Here is a 21,275-nt window from a genome sequence, read left to right as displayed (position 1 = left end):
TAAGGTTCTGCAGCAGCTGAGATCAGGGCGTACATAGAAATCATGGGGTCCCATAGCAAAAGTCTGAATGGGCTCATCCCCCTCCTTGATAAAAAAAATAAATAAAAAATACAATAAAATATTAACCTAATAATCATTATACATGTTACTGGGGGCCGGAACGCGTTACTGGGGCGGCTTATAGTCAGCAATAGCGCCTACTACTACATAGTATATACTACATAGTGTTACTGAACAACACCCACCATACCTATGCCAAGAATACATTGCAAAATAATGCCGCCACTCCATGCATAACTATCACCGCATTGAGTCTGAATATAACCGCCGTCCTGTTACTGAGTAAAGTCCACTGCACCAAGACCAGTGGGTTCACACTGCAAATCCCCAAAAAATCTGCAATATGTGAACTTGGCCTAAAGTAGCAATGTCCTTCTTCGTGCCCCTCACAATATACATTTTCACATCTGTCTCTCCCATATAATGGTAACAATTATTACCCCCTTTATAGCCTTAGGAACTATGGTAAAACTCTGCAAAGTACAGGGATAATACACACACACGCGCACACACACACACACACACACACACACACACACACACACACACACACACACACACACACAGTGATGGCCCTGTCTCTGTCTGTCTCTCTTCCCTTTATCTTTGTCTGTCTGTGTCTGTCTGTCTCTGTCTGTCTGTCTGTCTCTTTCCCTGTCTGCATTGTGACACACAAACATTCCATATAAGGGCGTGGCTGTGCATTTTTCTGAGGTTCTGGCTGCATTGTGGCTCCCAGCTCCATTGACTTTAATGGAGGCAGGTTTTTTGGCAAATAACTGTAAAGTGCAGGGTTAAAATTTCCCCTCAAAACATAGTGTATGACATTTCCTGAGTTAAATGGAGTGTCTGTGGAAAATTTCGTGATTGTACATGCGACGGTGTGAATTCCTTCAGCGGACATACATATATACATACATACACACACTCAGCTTTATATATTAGATCTCCCATAATATGACTGAGTATATATTTAGGGCATGTGCACAATTGCTGTTTTTTCGGTACCTGCTTATTGAAAGAGTTTTCTGAAATCTCATTCACATTCTGTGGTTTTTTATTTCTTGGGTTGTTAAAAATCTTAATTATATCAATTCTTTCAAGGGTTTCGTAGAGTTCTTCACCCATTCAAATAAATGAAAAAAAAAAACAAAAACGAAAATACTGCAAAAACATACATATTGTACATGGTGTTTTTTCTACCACCACTCTACTTTTGAGTAGAAAAAAAATGCTGCAAAAATGCAATGTGTGAACATAACCTTATCTTGGTTGTGTTCTAATTGGAAATGATCTAGAATGGCCAACATAACATGGAGACAAATGTAATTCTATGGTATTTCCACTTTATATATTGCTGGCAGCATCTATTTGTGCACAGTCACCTCCTTAAGATTCCATCGCAAGATTCCATCATGACATCACCGATGGTGGGCCATTATGACATCACCGATGGTGGACCATGACATCACCGGTGATGGTGGGCTATTATGACATCACGGATGGTGGGCCATCATGACATCACCGGTGATGGTGGGCCATTATGACATCACTGCTGGTGGGCCATTATGACATCACAATTCAGAATCCCTATGTATACAATGCTCACAGTTCCGCGGGTGCCATTTGTTGGTTCTATAGTTAGTGATTGGATTAATTTGCAGTTGCTCGCTATGGCTGAAAAACTTTTGGATAACATTCAGGTGCATGCACTATTGGTGATTCTTATCAACAATCGCCCTGACATTGTGCATCTACCACCCGATGGCGTCCTCAGCTTCTCTCACCGGCTGGTGGTGGAGCTTGTAAGAGACTGCCTGAACAAATTCCAACGAGGTAAACTAACCTCAGAGAATCTGACGGATTTATCTCAGAACATCAGGACAATATTACAGCAGGTAAATGGCAGAAGCTCCGCACAAAACTTCTCCACAATAATAGATAATGATGGTTGATGGTGGGATAGAAAGTTCTTCTTTCCACCAATATAAAACACGTGGAGTCTCCAATTGTGGTGTCATTGTATCTGCAGAAAGCGGAGCAAATGTCACAGACCTTGGCGACCTCCATTCTGTCATTTCTCATCTCAAAACTTTCCTTTTTATTTATTTTTTTCTTTATAGGCTGAAGAAAAATCTCAAAATGGAGATTTGGCTTTTCTTAAAGAACTCGGCCACAAAGTCCTGTCTGTCCTGGAATGTCCAACCCGCTCATTGGAGCGCCCGGTAAGTACCCATCCCCTTCTCTATCACTTGGCCTTGTTTTCTCATCTACAGATCACTAGTCAGATATCAGAAGATCTGGTGTTAAATGTTACAGGCCTCCCTGTCTGCAATGTTATGACCTCTCATTTCTGAGGCTCCATCATCTGTGATGGCAGTCTGTATTCCGCTGATGGAGTAACGGCTCAGTGGTGGGAAGTCTTCAATAAGGGCACTATTTCTGAGTTGAAGGGTTAAAGTTGCTGTCTCTGGATTGTAGGGCTAAAGGCGCTGTCCCTGGGCTTTCGGGCTAAGGGTGCTGGCCCTGGAATATAGGGCTAAGAGTGCTGTCCCTGGAATGTAGGGTTAAGGGTGCTGTCCCTGAAATGTAGGACTAAGGGTGCTATCCATGAGCTGTGGGGCTAAGGGTGCTGTCCCTGGGTGGTAGGGCTTAGGGCACAGTCCCTGGGGTGTAGAGCTAAGGGTGCTGTCTCTGGGGTGTAGGGCTAATGGTGCTGACCCTGGAATGTAGAGCTAAGGGTGCTGTTACTGGAATGTAGGGCTGAGGGTGCTATCCCTGACTTGTAGGGCTAAGGGCAGTGTCCCTGGAATGTAGGGTTAAGGGTGCTGTCCCTGGGTGTAGAGCTTAAGGTGCTGTCACTGGAATGTAGGGCTTAAGGTGCAGTCCCTGGGTTGTAGGGCTAAGGGTGCTGTCCCTGGAATGTCGGGCTAAGGGTGCTGTCCCTGGAATGTAGGGCTAAGGGTGCTGTCCCTGGGTTGTAGGGCTTATGGCGCTGTCCCTGGAATGTAGGGCTAAGGGTGCTGTCCCTGGAATGTAGGGCTTATGGCGCTGTCCCTGGAATGTAGGGCTAAGGGTGCTGTCCCTGGAATGTAGGGCTTATGGCGCTGTCCCTGGAATGTAGGGCTAAGGGCGCTGTCCCTGGAATGTAGGGCTTATGGCGCTGTCCCTGGAATGTAGGGCTAAGGGTGCTGTCCCTGGGTTGTAGGGCTTATGGTGCTGTCCCTGGGATGTAGGGCTAAGGGTGCTGTCCCTGGGTGGTAGGCGTAAGGGCTCTATTTCTGGGTTGTAGGGCTTAGGTCGCTGTTCCTAGGGTGTAAATCCTACTGCAAGCTTTGCCCCCATATCTACAGCATTACACACCCCAAAAAAATCCCACTACAGTCATCTTCAAGCATCGCACACCCACAAAAATCCCACCATAGGTCTACCCTCAGAATTGCATAGCCAATAATATCCCATCAAATCCCCTGCTTTGCACACATCCCAAATCCAACCACAGGCATCATAGACCCCCAAAATTTCACAAGCATACCCACAGCATTATAGAACCACAAAATCCCACCACAAGTGTCTCCCGGCATTGCACCCCCCAAAATCCCACCACAGAAGTCCTGACAGCATTGTATACCCCCAAATCCCATGATAGACATCCCTACAGCATTGCACACACACCCTGAAATCCCAACACAGGTATCCCAACATCATTATAAAAGGAGCCCATACATTCTAGCATCTACCATTTATACTGCGCATGACAGCCTCTTTAGCACATGCGCTGTTCAAACTGGTGAAGAATGTTAAAAAAGGATGAGTTTTTTTCTGCCCGATGACATGGACGGCAGAGAAAAGCATCTAGGTTTTACTGGCAAAGCTGCTAGCGGGCCCCATAAAATGATGTGGGGGCTGGATGTGGCCCACAGGCCTTGAGTATGAAGCCCCTGAATAGAGCAAGTGATCAGACTATTACAGAAGTGGTGCTTGGGTTTCAATTATATTTTTTATTGTCCCCCTCCTGGTTTTGGCTACAAATACTGAGGTAAAAAACTGACCAAATCCTGAGGTAAAAAACTCACCACCTGTACACGAGGCCTAAGAGACCTTCCGAGAAACGTTATCAGATGGCGCAGGATTTGTATAGTTACAATGGGCTTCATCTGTAAATGCAAGTTTAGTCCTTCCCGATTTTTGGATTTGGTGATTTAGTGAAATCCTCCCCATATTAATTATATATATATATATATATATATTATATCCAGCAGGAAACACCGGAAGGCGACACCGAAGATGGGCAAAATCGAAACCAGGAAATCCCTGACCCTAAAATGGGTCAGTCGGATCTGATTACAGGTAAGCCGGTCACCGACCTTCTACCGGAGCCTCCAGATACTATGGAGGACAGGGAATTATGGTAGATTTTCTATTTCGACTCTGTGTAAGGCCCCCTCCACACATACGTGTCTCTAGTACGTGTGGTGTACGTTTCCACACGTCCGTGTTTTGACATAGACCATGTATCCATGTGGAGCACACGCGTGTCCGTGTAAAGGGAACCTGTCAGCATATTTGTACATATACAAGTAGTGGTTTGACCCTATAGGACATTTTTTTAATAAAAAATTATCCTTTTTTTGCAGAAATCAAATGTGTCAGTCAGGAAATACCAGAAGACGACACCAAAGACGGGCAAAATGTAAACCCGGAAATCCCCGACCCTAATGGGAGTCAGTGGGAGCTGAAGAGGGATCTGATCACAGGTAAGCCGGTCACCGACCTTCTACCAGGAGCCTCCAGATACTATACAGAGCAGGGGAATGTTAGATTTATACTTTCCACTGTGTAAAAGGAACCTGTCAGCACATTGTTACATATGGAAGTGGTGGTATGACTGTATTAGGCCATTTCCCCCTAATAAAAATGATCCTTTTTGTGCAGAAATCTAACAAGACGCCATATACAAATCAGGATGGAAGTGCGCTGAGGGCGTGGTCGAAGTCTGAGTGCAGTGACACGCCCACAGTGCACTTACAGGCTAATTTGCATATGTTTAGTGGGTTCCTCATTCATGTGATGGTTGAGGATTCCTCCATCATTACATTACATGTATCTGTCTATGGAGGCGTCGTACGTTCTCATATTTAGAATTCCCATATAACTAGCATTATTCCCTTGTCTTTTTTCCTTATATTCGTATGATTCGTATGATTGATCTCGTCTAATATATTTTATTTCTTCACCTTTTATCATTTTTTATTAGAAACAACTCTGCTGTCGAATCCTGACAGTGTGATCTGTGAGATCCCAGAGATCCAAGAACCCGCCGGTGTAAGTATCATAGAGGGAGATGTCTGTATATCACCAGATCATGGGGTGTGATTGATACATCCAATATTATCCCCCATATAACATGAGATATCTCTATTCTAAAAGGAGATGACACGATCGCATTAGATAATAGCATTTACATTAAAGGAAATCTGTCACCAGGATTTTTCTAACCCATCTAAGAGCAGCATGATGTAGGGGCAGAGACCCTGATTCCAGTGATATATCACTTACTTTACTGGGTGCACCAGTTGTGGTAAAATCACTCTTCCTCTGCAGCAGATCTATCAGTGCTCTGACTGCTAAGCTCTGTATAACACCGCCCATACCACTGATTGGCAGCTTTCTGTGCATACTGTGAATAGGCAGAAGGCTGTCAATCAGTGGTGTGGGTGGGGTTATACAGAGCTTAGCAGTCAGAGCACTGATAAATCTGCTGCAGAGGAAAGAGTGATTTTATCACAACTGGTGCACCCAGTAAAGAAAGTGATACATCACTGGAATCAGGGTAATAGGACTACATAGCACAAGACAGCTAGTCCTGTAATGATAATCTCCTGATGATGAAACATTGATTTTATTAAAATGACACATCTCAGCCCTGACATTATAATGATGCTCTTACATTACTATAAAACCTGCTGATTGATTCCCTTTCAGTTTTCCTCTGTGATCTCCCATATTATCCAGCTGTCATGCTAGGTACGGGGAAGTACTAAGCAAACGGCGAAAGGGAAGGGATGGGAGACCCTGTGTCTAGGGAACGGGCAGATTGAGACCCCTGACCAAACCTACTGCTGGCCACTCGTTTCCCTCAACACACTAGATAGGTTCCACAACTATGCACCAACCTAGATATCCTTCCCTATCTGACCGTCAAATTGGCCCTAGCTAGGGAGCGGATGGGATGAGTGCATAGTCAACCTCACTAAGCTCTGAAGAACACACAGGTAATACAGACAGGGGACAGTAAAGGAATTGGGAGAGGAACTGCAACTACAACTAAGCTTCTCCACATGAATACAAGCCGCCTGCTTGCACTGAAGACTTGTTAAGGGTATTAGACCAATCACCAGCACTGAGAAAGGGGGAATCAGGGTATATAAAAACGCAAAGGGAAGTGCTGCTGAAGATTAAGAATTGAAAAGTGAGGAAATCTGCAGGGTCCTAAAGAGAAAGGGGTAAACCACAAGAAGGGGAAAAGGGAAAGTCAGAGAGCAGCTTGTGTAGCCAAAGGCTGCGACCTTCTACAGCCGGAAACTACAGATCTGTCTGACAAGTGTGACACCAGCAGTGTACAATGATTCCAGTGAACGGAGGACCCCCATTAAATTACATCTGTATCTGCGGAGTGTCCAGATTGTATCGTCCCATACACTAAATCAGTGTAATCAGCTGGGACATAATATAGGGAGGAGACGTTTTTTGCATCTGGAGCTTTTTTCTTGCAGCTTCTTAATCTGAATATCATTTCTTTTTCATTTATAGAGTGAAGTTAAATCACTGATACCGGTGAGAAAGCCGCATATGGACGACTTTGAAACATCCAAACTCATCAGCAGTGGAAATTTTGGGTAAGATTTCTCTTTGCAGAATCCACAGAATTACATCGTTCAGCATTTCTATGCAGATGACACTCATACTGATGAGTAGGGGAAAATCTGCAACAAAAAAGCTGGTAATAATGTATGAAAAAAACATATAAAAAATGCACCTATTTTATGCAGCATTTTCCTTCCAAGATTTGTAGAAATGATGCACAAATTTGGGCTGCAAATTTAGCATGTGCACATATCCTTAAAGGGTTATTCACATCTCTAAGATCCTATCCCAATATATAGTAGGTGTAATAATAATAATAATAATAATAATAATAATAGAAAATACCTACAATTAGAAATCTACAATAGTTTTACTGATTAGTTATGTCTCTTACCTCATGTGCAGGGCATTGCAGCTTGGGTATCCATGGTTACGACCACAAGCAGCTAACTGTTACTATATGCACGGATACCTAAGCTATTTTAATGCCCTGCACATGAGTTAAGAGACATGGTTATATCAGGAGAACTATACTACATTTGTAATTGGAGGTATTTGTTAATATTATTATTACATCTATTATATATTGGGATATAATCTTTAAGATGGGAATATCCCTTTAAGGAAAAGGATAAAAACAATATAATACATTACATTCACCTGTCCTAGACCCTCATCTGTTCTTATGCTGCCACCTCCATCAGAGCTTCCCGGTTCTCCGTGCCGGCCTTCATTTTTATCGAGGCTCCCTTATGGAGCTGGTGAGAGTTATTGGCTGCTGGCGGTCGCGTGAGGATTGACATTAACGTCAATGACATCTGCACCCTTCACCATGAGTATGTGAGTCCAATCACTACCCTCAGCACAAGAAGTGCCAGAACAACCAACGACTGGCACAGAGGATGGAGAACTGCAATGATGGACAGATGAAGGCCTACGACAGGAGGGAGAAGGTGTTATTACTTTTTATCTTCTTCCCTCCCCTCCATTTATTATGCCTTGTATGGGGAGATCAGAATAAATCTTCTTATGAGGTCCTTCAATCGCATCTACTGGTCATATATAACGAATCTGCCTACAGAATTTCTAGAGATTCTCTCATCTCTAATGTGACCTGGGTGAGGGTCTCCGGGAGACCTGACAGTGTGCGGACCTCCCATAGGTGATCTATGTAGTGCTATTTTTATCTTTGTCCCTCCCCTCCATTTGTTATGCCTTGTATGGGGAGATCAGAATAATCTTCTTATGAGGTCCCTCAATTGTATCTACTGGTCATATATAGCGAATCTGCCTACAGAATTTCTATAGATTCTTTCATTTCTAATGTGACCTGGGTGAGGGTCTCCGGCAGGCCTGACATTGTGCGGACCTCCCGTAGTGCTATTATATACTGTATATTTCTAGACATAGATTTTCAGTGACTGACGGGTTTCTAGTAATGAGCATTAATACAGAAGAACATATAATGACTTCTATAGCTGAACTGTTAATAAGGATTTAATATAAACCATGGATTCTCCTTCTCTCCAGTGCCGTCTACATAGCGCACCATAAAGACTCACGCCAGATGTTTGCGATGAAGAAAATGACCAAGCGGAGCCTGGATACTCCACAACGAGTGGAATTGGCCTTTTTAGAGAGGGACATCCTGACATTTGCTGATTGTCCCTTTGTAGTCTCCATGCTCTGCTCCTTTCCAACTAAATCTCACCTGTGCATGGTCATGGAGTACGTAGGAGGTAGGACATGTCTTCTAATATATTATCACCGCTCATATAAATAGGATTTGTCCGCGTGGTTGGTTAGATCCCCACCGAGCATTTACTACAGGCTATCTACTACCATGCCTGGAAATTCATTGTTCTGTGTGCAGGGGCACTTTGGGACACTCGGCCCCATCCGTCCACCTGTCATGACCATGCTCATGCAATATTTAATTTCATGCATTGGAGCGGGACTAAGGGCAGGACCTTGGAATCTATTGCAGCCCCTCCGTGTATGTGCAAGCCTCTTTATTACATTTTTTTATAGCACTGCATGCAGGAAGCGCAGCGCCTGCATACATTTTTCTCCTGTGTCTCTTCAGCATAATGGCGCTATAGGCAGTGCATGCGCACAATGACATCCAACGGTCTTCATCAAAACGGTGTTGTGGGCAGCGCATCTGCAGATTCAGACTTCCACTCAATGACAAGTGCCATTTTGCTGAAGACTGTCAGATGTCAGAATGCTCATGCGCTCCTCACAGTGCCATATTGCTGAAGAAAGTTGGATATCAGAATGTGCATGCGCTCTCCATGGTGCCATTGTGCTGAAGACAGTTGGATATCAGAATGCGCATGTGCTCCCCATGGTGCCATTGTGCTAAAGACAGTTGATATCAGAATGCGCATGCGCTCCCCTTGGTGCCATTGTACTGAAGACAGTTGGATATCAGAATGCGCATTCGCTCCCCATTGTACAGAAGACAGTTGGATATCAGAATGCGCATGCGCTCCCCATGGTGCCATTGTGCTGAAGACAGTTGGATGTCAGAATGCGAATGCGCTCCCCATGGTGCCATTGTGCTGAAGACAGTTGGATGTCAGAATGCGTATGCGCTCCCCATGGTGCCATTGTGCTGAAGAAAGTTGGATGTCAGAATGCGCATGTGCACCCCATGGTGCCATTGTGCTGAAGACAGTTGGATGTCAGAATGCGCATGCGCTCCCCATGGTGCCATTGTACTGAAGACAGTTGGATATCAGAATACGCATGGTGCCATTGTACTGAAGACAGTTGGATAACAGAAAGAGCAAGCGCTCCCCATGGGGCCATTGTACTGAAGACAGTTGGATATCAGAATGCACATGCGCTCCCCATGGTGCCATTGTACTGAAGACAGTTGGATATCAGAATGCACATGCGCTCCCCATGATGCCATTGTAATGAAGACAGTTGGATATCAGAATGCGCATGCGCTCTCCATGGTGCCATTGTACTGAAGACAGTTGGATATCTGAATGCGCATGCGCTCCCCATGGTACTACTGTGCTGAAGACTGTCAGATGTCAGAATGTGCATGCGCTCTCCACGGTTCCATTTTGTTAATGACAGTTGGATATTAGTGTGCTTATGCGTTGCCCACTGCGCCATCTTGCTGAAGACCACCGTGGGATCAATCCTGCGCAAGCGCTACAAACTTTCTTTAAGTTTGTGGGTGGAATGTGAAATATATACATATATACATGAGGGATTTTTAATGTGGGGGGAATTAGAACTTTTACTATGAGGCCCTGTGATTTCTTTTTTCATGGTGATCTGCTGTATATACCCCTCACCCATCATATTTCCTTTCCTCTATAGGTGGAGACTGCCTGAGCCTTCTATACAACAGGGGAAGTTTTTCTGTCCCCTTGGCCCGCTTGTACTTCGCAGAAGCCGTTCTTGCTGTGGAATACCTGCATAGCTATGGTATTGTCCACAGAGACCTGAAGCCGGATAAGTAAGTACCCCCTGTAGTATAAGAAATATGGGAAATTTATCATTTCTTATCACACGATCTGTGAGGTAAAACCATTCTTTATTTCTTTCACAGCCTCCTGATAACATCTACTGGACACATCAAAGTCACCGATTTTGGGATGTCAAAACTTGGTGTCATGATACCAGAGAGCAACACCTACAAGGAGTTACGGAAGGACATCTCCAAAGAGTTGGACTATGAGGTGAGTGTCCCTTACAGGAGCCCAGCTTCTTCTTTACAGATCCCATCACACGATCGTCTCTTCTCCACTTCTCTCATGTCTCCACTGATATTTTATCTTCTATAATTATATTTTTATGGAATTAATGGCTTCATCGATTCTAATCTCTGTCTTCTGTTGGTTTCCAGTACGCCGGCACCCCATATTACATGGCACCAGAGATCCTCCTGGAAAAAAGCTATGGAAGACCTGTAGACTGGTGGGCAATGGGGGTCATCTTATATGAATTTCTTGTTGGAAATCCCCCATTTGACGGGGATTCAACATCCAGTTTTTTTCGATCTATTGTCCGTGGTAAGTAGAATAAAGCCGTCATTGCTTTGATTGATCGGTTTAGTTATTTCCTTAAAAGTTCTATAAAGAGGTTTTATATTCTGTAATTTTCTATATAACAGGAGACATAAATTGGAAGTGTAATCCCGCTGCTCCCCCCGATGCTCGGAACATCATCACTAAGCTGCTCAAGAAAAAACCTGCAGATAGACTCGGGACACGTAAGATATAATATTAATATTTACTTATTACTTCTAGGACATATTGCTCATGTCCATGACGATCAGCTCTTCGCGATCTGCTTTACCACCTCTAAGTCTCCATACTAAAACTTTGAGTCTATTTTCTTCATCTCACCTCTTATGTCATTAGTTTAGATTAAGGCTAAGTTTAAATTTCCGCTAAAATGTATCAGTCACAATCCGCTGCTCTTGTAAACAACGGAATCCGTTTAGCGGATTCCGTTGCTCCCATAGACTTGTATGAGCAGCGGATTGTGACTGATGATGCTGCGTTGCACCCTCCGCCCGACTGATCAGTCGTGGAACGACTGACCGCCGGGCGGGAGGAATGCAGCATGTAACGTTTTTTGAGCAGCACGATCCGTCGGATTTCGCTGCGCATGCTCTCTGGCTCCCTGCACACGTAATCAGCTTTGGTTGGTTACCCGATATTTACCCTGGTTACGGTGCAAGGAGCCAGCGCTAAGCGGTGTAGGCCCGTAACCAAGGTAAATATCGGGTAACCAAGGTAAACATCAGGTGCTTTGCTGTTACCCGATATTTAGTCTGGTTACGTGTGCAGGAAGGTCAACACTTCCCCGCTCGGCCCCGCCCCCTCCCGCACTCCGCACATGTATGTACACACACACACACCTGTCCCCCGCCATGCAGACAAGCACTGCCACTGACACCCTTGTCTGGCCCCGCCCCCCGCTCGGCTCCGCCCCCTCCCGCACACCGCATGTACACACACACACACACTCACACATACACTCACCTGTCCCCAGCCATGCAGACCGCAGCACTGCCACTGACATCCTCAGCGCCTGGCCCCGCCCCCCGGTCAGCTCCGCCCCCTCCCGCATTCAGCATGTGTATACACACACACACACTCACACACTCACACACTCACCTGTCCTGCAGTCCCTGTGGCACTGACGTCCTCAGTGCCATTGCCCCGCTCGGCTCCCCCCCCCCCCGAACTCCGCCCCCCACACACGACGGAATCCGACAAAGAATTCTGTTCTTTGTCATCCGTTGTACAGCGTAGTACATGTGACTGATACAAAACAACGGAAATGTGAACTTAGCCTAAGTTACACAGTTAAGATATGGAGACGTCTCTGACAATGTCTGCAAAACTTGTATTCTATATTTTTCCAGAAGGAGCATTTCAGATCAAGGAACATCCATTCCTGAGGGACTTAGACTTTGACAACCTTCTAAGTCAGGAGCCGGAATACGTTCCTGAGCTTGAGTCAGACGTGGACACCAGCGTCTTTCTCGGTAAGTAGAAGGAGATGTCACCTAATGTGTGACGATTGGTAACCATTAATATCAGTATAAATAATGACTGTGTTATACTGACAACGTCTAATAACACTTCACTACCTTTATCTTGTAGTTCACGTTGACGAAGACATTCACTTGATCTCAGATGATGAGGAGGACAATGAGAGCCCCGATTTCCAAAACTTTACAACATCTTCTCAGAAGCTTTCAAAAGTATGTGATCAATTAATCTAAAATATGGGAAAAAAAAGACCTCCTAAGTAAAAAAAAAAGTATTTAACATTTTATTTTTCTCCAATTTTAGCTTTGTACCAGCACAACATCGATGAACACGTCACCTCAAGAGTGCTCCCCAGAGAGTACCCCAGAGTGCTTGACAGAGTGCTTGAAAGAGAGTATCCCAGAGTGCTTAACAGAGAGTACCCCAGAGTGCTTCACAGAGTGCTTGCCAGAGAGTACCCCAGAGCGCTTCCCAGAGAGTACACCAGAGTGTTCACCAGAGAGTACCCCAGAGTGCTCCCCAGAGAGTACACCAGAGTGTTCACCAGAGAGTACCCCAGAGTGCTCCCCAGAGAGTACACCAGAGTGTTCACCAGAGAGTACCCCAGAGCGCTTCCCAGAGAGTACACCAGAGTGTTCACCAGAGAGTACCCCAGAGTGCTCCCCAGAGAGTACACCAGAGTGTTCACCAGAGAGTACCCCAGAGTGCTTCCCAGAGAGTACCCCAGAGCGCTTCCCAGAGAGTACACCAGAGTGTTCACCAGAGAGTACCCCAGAGTGCTCCCCAGAGTGCTCACCAGAGAGTACCCCAGAGTGCTTCCCAGAGACTACACCAAAGTGCTCACCAGAGAGTACGCCAGAGTGCTCCCCAGAGTGCTTGACAGAGAATACCCCAGAGTGCTCGCCAGAGAGTACCCCAGAGTGCTACCCAGAGAATACACCAGAGTGCTCACCAGAGAATACACCAGAGTGCTCACCAGAGAGTACCCCAGAGTGCTACCCAGAGAATACACCAGAGTGCTCACCAGAGAATACACCAGAGTGCTCACCAGAGAATACACCAGAGTGCTCGCCAGAGAGTACCCCAGAGTGCTACCCAGAGAATACACCAGAGTGCTCACCAGAGAATACACCAGAGTGCTCACCAGAGAGTACCCCAGAGTACTTCCCAGAGTGCTCGAAAGAGTGTATCCCAGCATCCAGCACAAACATCTCAGAAATGTGAGTAGATTATTCGGTTACTAGAAGTTGGCCCGATTCTACGCATCGGGTATTCTAGAATTTACGTATAGTGTAGTTAATGTATGATTTTTGTTTTATATATATATATATATATATATATATATAGATGTTGCTTTGTGTAGTTACCAAGTGTTTGTGTAGGGCGCTGTACATGTTCTGGGTGTTGTCTGGGTGTGGCGGGGGGTGAGAGCGGTGTTGTTTGTGTGTTGCGTTGTGTGTCGTTATTTGTGGAGCGCTGTGTGTCTGTAGCGTTGTGTGTGTGTGTTGCGCGGTTTGTGTGTGTGTGGTGTGTTTTGGGGGGAGGTATGTTTTGTGCAATGTGTGTGTTGTGCGGTATGTGCGTATATTTGTGTGTGCCGCGGTGTTTGTGTGTTGGGTGTTGTGTGTGTGCGGCGTTGTCTGTGTGTGTGGGTGTCTGTGTAGGGCAGTGTTTGTGGTTCCCAGTGTGTGTGTGGTGTGTTGTGCAGTGCGTGTGTGGCAGTGTGTGTGTGTGTGTGTGTGTGTGTGTGTGTGTGTTTTGGGGGGAGGTGTGCACCCCCCATCGTGCTCCATCCCCCATGCTGCGCACCCCCCATCGTGCTCCATCCCCCATGCTGCGCACCCCCCATCGTGCTCCATCCCCCATGCTGCGCACCCCCATCGTGCTCCATCCCCATTCCCCATTTCCCCCATGCTGCGTACTCCCCATCGTGCTCCATCCCCCATGCTGCGCATTCCCCATCGTGCTCCATCCCTCATGCTGCGCAATCCCAAACGTGCTCCATCCCCCATGCTGCGCACTCCCCATCGTGCTCCATCCCCCATGCTGCGCATTCCCCATCGTGCTTCATCCGCCATGCTGCGCACCCCCCCCATCGTGCTCCATCCCCCATGCTGCACACCCCCCATCGTGCTCCATCCCCCATGCTGCGCACCCCCCATCGTGCTCCATCCCCCATGCTGCGCACTCCCCATCGTGATCCATCCCCCATGTTGCGCATTCCCCATCGTGCTCCATCCCCCATGCTGCGCACTCCCAAACGTGCTCCATCACCCATGCTGCGCACCCCCCATCGTGCTCCATCCCCCATGCTGCACACTCCCAATCGTGCTCCATCCCCCATACTGCGCACCCCCCATCGTGCTCCATCCCCCATGCTGCGCACTCCCCATCGTGCTCCATCCCCCATGCTGCGTACTCCCCATCGTGCTCCATCCCCCATGCTGCGCACCCCCCATCGTGCTCCATCCCCCATGCTGCGCACCCCCCATCGTGCTCCATCCCCCATGCTGCGCACCCCCCATCGTGCTCCATCCCCCATGCTGCGCACCCCCCATCGTGCTCCATCCCCCATGCTGCGCACCCCCCATCGTGCTCCACAGTCACACATCAGACAGTAAACACACACACATCTGATCGCATACAATCACACACACACCCCACTTCTCCCTGTGCCCACTGGTGGGCGGTCCCAGCAGCTGTGCTGCACGCCGTGCTCCTCTGCCGACATTCACAGATCCGATCGCATACACTCACACACACACACACTCACACATCAGAACACACTCACACACATCCGATCGCATACACTCACACACACACACTGACGATATCGCACATACGCGCTCACACAATCACAACATCCGGAGATACCACATGCTTCCGGCCATGTGATCCTCCGGCAGGTCCTGGAAGGTCACTGCACAGTATCGCCGCCGAGAAGCAAGTGATATCACGGGATGTTGTGAGTGTGTGGATGCGATCTGATGTGTGTGTGAGAGTGAGTGTGATCTGATGTGGATGTGTGTGTGTATATGTATGTGTGTGTCTGCTCTTATGAGTGTGCGTGTGTGTGTGTTCCGCCGCTGCAGGACCTAGATGCGCTCACCTCGGGGAGAGAGGCCATTCCGTGTGGGGGCGGAGCCTGGGCGAGCGGCCAATCCGTGCGGGGGGGCGGAGCCGAGGAGAGCGGCCAATCCGTATGGGGGGAGGAGCCGAGGCGAGCGGCCAATCCGTGAGGCCGAGCGGCCAATCCGTGCGGGGGGGCGGGGCCATGGCGAATCCGTGAAGCCGAGCGGCCAATCCGTGTGGGGGGGCGGGGCCATGGCGAGCCCAGCGGCTAATCCGCTGTTTGTCACCGTAAGGACATGGCCAATCCGTGCGGGGGGGGGGACCCGAGGCGAGGCGAGCGGCCAATCCGTGCGGGGGGGAGGAGCCGAGGCGAGCGGCCAATCCGTGCTGGGGGGTGGGGCCATGGCGAGCCCAGCAGCCAACAATCCGCTGTTTGTCACCGTAAGGACATGTCACGGTAAGGACACAATTTTGGAGCAAGACAGACAGACAGACAGACAAACAGACAGAATAAGGCAATTATATATATAGATTACTGTGAGCTCCTAACTGATATATGTGCACAACACCACATATTGGACATAAATACCATAATATCAAATGCCACCGGCACCGCCCCATGATTAGCAGTCATTGTGCTTTTGGCTTTTGAAACTGCTGGTGACAGCCTCTAATTGCTGCCGGTCATGTATTTTTAGAGCTGCTCACACAGTGGGGGAGATGCAGTATTACATGGCAGCCATTCCTGGTAGTTGTTTTCCACTCCGCTCTATAGAAGGAAGTTTTGAGCAGGAGACCTCCCCAATATGATTTTCTTATGTCCTATGGGACCTTATAGTAGAAGTTCTTCTAGTGAGACGTCCCATTCTATACTGCGTTTACTTGTGATTTACAATATATTCTTCTTCCAAACAGGCCGAAAGAATCTTCTCCTGAACCTGATAGGGACGATGCTATAACCAGCTTGCCGTCCTCGTCCCCATTGTCAGGTATGTACGGCTCTACAGCACCAAAAATGTGAATGTTGACATCAAGTCTTATATATTTCCATATGATTTGTTATCCATGGTTCATGGATCACAATTATGTTGCCCATAGGCCCATATTGTGTTTCCCAAATTATATCCTGGAGTTTTTAGAATATATCGTTACTGATTTTTATTTTTTTTTTTACTTTCTGATCAGAATTTCCAGCTCAGGAAGAAAGAAAATCTGAAACAGAGCAAGAAAAATCAGAAAAGAAAGAAAAGGGAAAAAAGAGACGTGGTAAGTGTGAGAATCAGCTCCATGTGATGTCAGTCAGTGAGAAGACTCCATGTGGAGCAGATGTCATCTGTCAGCGGTGGGATTGTCACATGTATGATGGCTGACAATGACCCCTGACCTATGTATGATAAGACATGGCCGTCTCGGCCACAGTGACTGCGGCGCCCCTGAGGCTTCAGTCGCCACAGGGTATTGCACCTCACCAGAGGTGCAGCATTCATCTCGGATACGGAGGAGGTCATCGCCGGTAAAACCACCACAATCCATCAAAACACACAGCCCTCTCACTGGGACTGGGCTGGAGGGTGGCCTAATGTAGTGGACCTTCACTAGTTCAGGAACCCGGGACGGAGGAGCTAGATACAGGGGAGTAAGGCGACACACACACACTTATGTCGCGGGCGGAGGAGGGGACGCCGCGCTCTTCCACTGCTCGGGTCCGGCTGCCGCTGCTGCTTCGGCCTCTGCTGCTCGGTGGCTCGAGCGATGGGCCGGATCCCGGGGACTCGAGCGGCGCTCCTCGCCCGTGAGTGAAAAGGGGATTGGTTTGGGGGGTTTATTGTCCGTGACGCCACCCACGGTTGTGGTGATTGTGTGGACACCACCGCTGCTCTGTATGGGGATCCCGGGAGCGGTGACAGGGAGCAGCTTTGTTGTTATTTCTCCCCTCCGTGGGTAGGGGGTTGGTTGTCCCGGGGCCCGCTGATGGGGTAGGGGTGAATGGCAGGCCAGGTGCGGGGCCTGGTGAGGTGCAGGGTCGCGGGGGCAGCTCTGTGCCGTACGGCACGGTGGTACTCACTCAGCCTGAGACGTTGACACAGTTCTCGGTAAAACACACGGCTGGAAAGACGGTTCCCACGGACGGCTGCTGTTGCTTTTCCCCGGTAGTTGACGATGACGGTCTCTGTCCCTGCACCTAATGAAATGTTGGTAGCGATGGGTTCCCACCGGTAACCCGCTCCCCGGCTTGGATATGGGCCGGAGGAGCCCCTCTTTGCCCGCAGGCGCTGGCCCTGAGAAACTGGTGCCTTGGCGGTGGCGGTGTCTCTCTCCTACGGTTGGACTGTTGCCTTCAATCGGGACTTAGTTGTTGGGAGACCCAGAGGTCCCCTTCACTGACGGATTTGGCAAATTCACGGCGACTCCTAGCCTTGCCGGGATCCGAAAGGCCCCTGCCAATGGTGCTGGCTTCTCTTCGTATACCGCTCCGGTACCACCGGGCCACCACCCGTCCACGGTCCTTTCGGCAACCTCCGATCAGCCTCTCCTGCAAACGGTCACCGACGTCTGCTGACCTTGCTGTCTCAGTCCGGGGCACGCACCCGGACCAACTTCAGGCTTTCTCAACTGTCACTTTCTCTTCCACCTTTACTCCTCTCTCTTGCTCCTCTACCACTCACTTCAACTTCACTAACTGTTCTCTCACTAAAACTCCTCCAAACTCTAACTCTCTCTGATCTGTTCTGCCTGGTTTTTCCTGCCTCCAGGACTGTGAACTCCTCGGTGGGCGGAGCCAACCGCCTGGCCCACCCCCTGGTGTGGACATCAGCCCCTGGAGGAAGGCAACAAGGATTTTTGGGTAGCTTCGGTGTACCTATCCGGGGTGTAGGGTGTGGTGGTGTCATGACCTGTGACCCCTGGCTTGCCCAGGGCGTCACACTTACAAGGAGTCTAGTCCAGGACAGGAAACAAGTGAGATGCAGGAGGACACGGTCGCTGAGGGGAGAGCTAATAGCTCCCTCAGGGCCGGTGCCCACATCATGGTGCGGAGCCCTAGGCTGGTGGGCACTAAAGTCCCTCCAGCAGAATCCACCGGGCAGAGGATTTCTAGTATTCTGGCCCACACACAGCGCCCGGGGCAATGCAGCACATAGAGCCAGGGGTCTTGACCATCGGGCTGCCCCATCTACGGATTCACGCTACCTGCTTTATGGGACAGGGGACTGAACAAACCCCAAGGACTCAGGTCCCAGTTTAGCTTCAGGCCGCAGGGACTTGCACAACATGGCACAGGGAGGAAGGACTCACTGAATGAACCACCGGTTCTGACCTCCGAACTATCCGGGATCGGCTGGGGCCCATCACAGCGGAGTCCGGCAGTCCAAAGGCGATGACATCTCAGTGAGTAAAAGAACTTAATCTGCACACGCTGTGTCGTCTTATCCTTCCCGCGTCCCACGCTCCTTCCTTACAGTGGACTACTACCCCCCACATCCTCCCCGGGGCCCAAGCTCTGCCTGTGGAGAGCTATACCATCCGAGCTGCGTTATCATCCGCCCCGGAGAAGGCTTCCCGCAGTGGCGGCTAATAACTGGCCGCGTACCACAGGTGGCGTCACGAATAACTACAACCCCCCATCATCTTCTCCCATCTGTTATTGAAAGCGACGGGATCACGGAATCGGGCCAGGCCGTTGTGACATCCCAAACCAGCCCGGTGACGAGTAACCCCCCAAGACCTCATGACCGCACAGTAGTATCATGTAATCTGGAGTGCCATCACTTATATTATACTTCTCTTCTCATAGGTAACATCTTCCGCCGGATCTTATCATCCTGCCGGCGTGGATTATCCAGGGCAGCTCGCGCATTTTCCTGTTGCGGCTGTTCCTCTAGAACCATCTAGCGCCCTGAAGAACAGCAGATCCACCATCTCTGCTGCACCTGTATAGAAGGACCTTCACCATCTACCTTCTATTGTTACATCTGTACCCGGACATGTTTCGGTAACGCCTCTGTCACCAGGCTCCGCGGTATTCATACTGCTCGCCTGAATTGGCTTTTACTGATCACCCGGTATCTGACCACGGCTATCTATGACTATGATTTTGTCTATTGTTTTATCCTATTTTTCCCCTCCCCCATCCTTTTATTCATTTAAAAATTTAAAAAATATATTAATGAATTACATCATTTATGTTGCTGTGAGGTTTTTTTTAATCCATCAAACTTCACTCTGCATTTTGTTAATGCATAAATAATATATTAACACTTCTGTTTATAAAAGGAAATGAAGCAGCACAAGCTTCAAAAAATGAATATTAGGTTCCAGCCCAGTGCACCCCAATAACAGCACCTACAGATCATATAAAGGTAGACGACGCACTGAGGAGAGGCATCAAATGTGCGAAAAAGCTTTTAATCAGTCCATGTGTGCAATGACAATGTTTCGACTCCACGAGGCTTTGTCCAGCAATTCATATTTTACAACAGGCATCTATAGAAAAATATAAGTATTAGCATAACCAGTGCTGGACAATGCAAGAACTGGCAAAACATAGAAGGAAGAGGGACCCTGCTACACCCTGTATTAGACATAAAGAGGGCATCATACACATTCAGTTAAAATTGTGAGGTAGTGGGACTACTACATTCATAAAGCCTATGTACTAAGTGCAAGGGCTGCCAAAAGTAGGAGAAGGGTCTGCAATACCCTCTGGAAGACACATAGAGAAGGGCCTCAGAAAAGGAAATGAAGCAGCACAAGCTTCAAAAAATGAATATTAGGTTCCAGCCCAGTGCACCCCAATAACAGCACCTACAGATCATATAAAGGTAGACGACGCACTGAGGAGAGGCATCAAATGTGCGAAAAAGCTTTTAATCAGTCCATGTGTGCAATGACAATGTTTTGACTCCACGAGGCTTTGTCCAGCAATTCATATTTTACAACAGGCATCTATAGAAAAATATAAGTATTAGCATAACCAGTGCTGGACAATGCAAGAACTGGCAAAACATAGAAGGAAGAGGGACCCTGCTACACCCTGTATTAGACATAAAGAGGGCATCATACACATTCAGTTAAAATTGTGAGGTAGTGGGACTACTACATTCATAAAGCCTATGTACTAAGTGCAAGGGCTGCCAAAAGTAGGAGAAGGGTCTGCAATACCCTCTGGAAGACACATAGAGAAGGGCCTCAGAAAAGGAAATGAAGCAGCACAAGCTTCAAAAAATGAATATTAGGTTCCAGCCCAGTGCACCCCAATAACAGCACCTACAGATCATATAAAGGTAGACGACGCACTGAGGAGAGACATCAAATGTGCGAAAAAGCTTTTAATCAGTCCATGTGTGCAATGACAATGTTTTGACTCCACGAGGCTTTGTCCAGCAATTCATATTTTACAACAGGCATCTATAGAAAAATATAAGTATTAGCATAACCAGTGCTGGACAATGCAAGAACTGGTAAAACATAGAAGGAAGAGGGACCCTGATACACCCTGTATTAGACATAAAGAGGGCATCATACACATTCAGTTAAAATTGTGAGGTAGTGGGACTACTACACTCATAAAGCCTATGTACTAAGTGCAAGGGCTGCCAAAAGTAGGAGAAGGGTCTGCAATACCCTCTGGAAGACACATAGAGAAGGGCCTCAGAAAAGGAAATGAAGCAGCACAAGCTTCAAAAAAATCAATAATAGGATCCAACTCACTACAACCCAATAACCACACCACCTACAGATCAT

General features: G+C 47.8%; 1 protein-coding gene across 1 annotated transcript; it reads left to right on the top strand.

The window, feature by feature from the left end:
- Nucleotides 1–1,706: 1,706 nt before the first annotated feature.
- On the top strand, nucleotides 1,707–19,653 carry LOC142249992 (microtubule-associated serine/threonine-protein kinase 4-like). Its single transcript, XM_075322055.1, has 17 exons — nucleotides 1,707–1,958; nucleotides 2,184–2,285; nucleotides 4,323–4,410; nucleotides 4,698–4,817; nucleotides 5,318–5,385; nucleotides 6,874–6,959; nucleotides 8,458–8,666; nucleotides 10,273–10,411; nucleotides 10,505–10,634; nucleotides 10,802–10,967; nucleotides 11,069–11,167; nucleotides 12,332–12,454; nucleotides 12,573–12,673; nucleotides 12,765–13,681; nucleotides 16,449–16,522; nucleotides 16,719–16,799; nucleotides 19,327–19,653. The coding sequence occupies exons 1-17, from the start codon at nucleotides 1,734–1,736 to the stop codon at nucleotides 19,422–19,424; spliced, it is 2,826 nt and encodes a 941-aa protein (XP_075178170.1). The 5' UTR covers nucleotides 1,707–1,733; the 3' UTR covers nucleotides 19,425–19,653.
- The last annotated feature ends 1,622 nt before the right edge of the window (nucleotides 19,654–21,275 follow it).

This window comes from Anomaloglossus baeobatrachus, chromosome 8 (genome assembly GCF_048569485.1).
Source record: "Anomaloglossus baeobatrachus isolate aAnoBae1 chromosome 8, aAnoBae1.hap1, whole genome shotgun sequence".
In the NCBI taxonomy this organism is placed as follows: Eukaryota; Metazoa; Chordata; class Amphibia; order Anura; family Aromobatidae; genus Anomaloglossus; species Anomaloglossus baeobatrachus.
The sequence above is the reverse complement of the archived record's forward strand: the minus strand, read 5'-3'. Positions and strand labels throughout refer to the sequence as shown.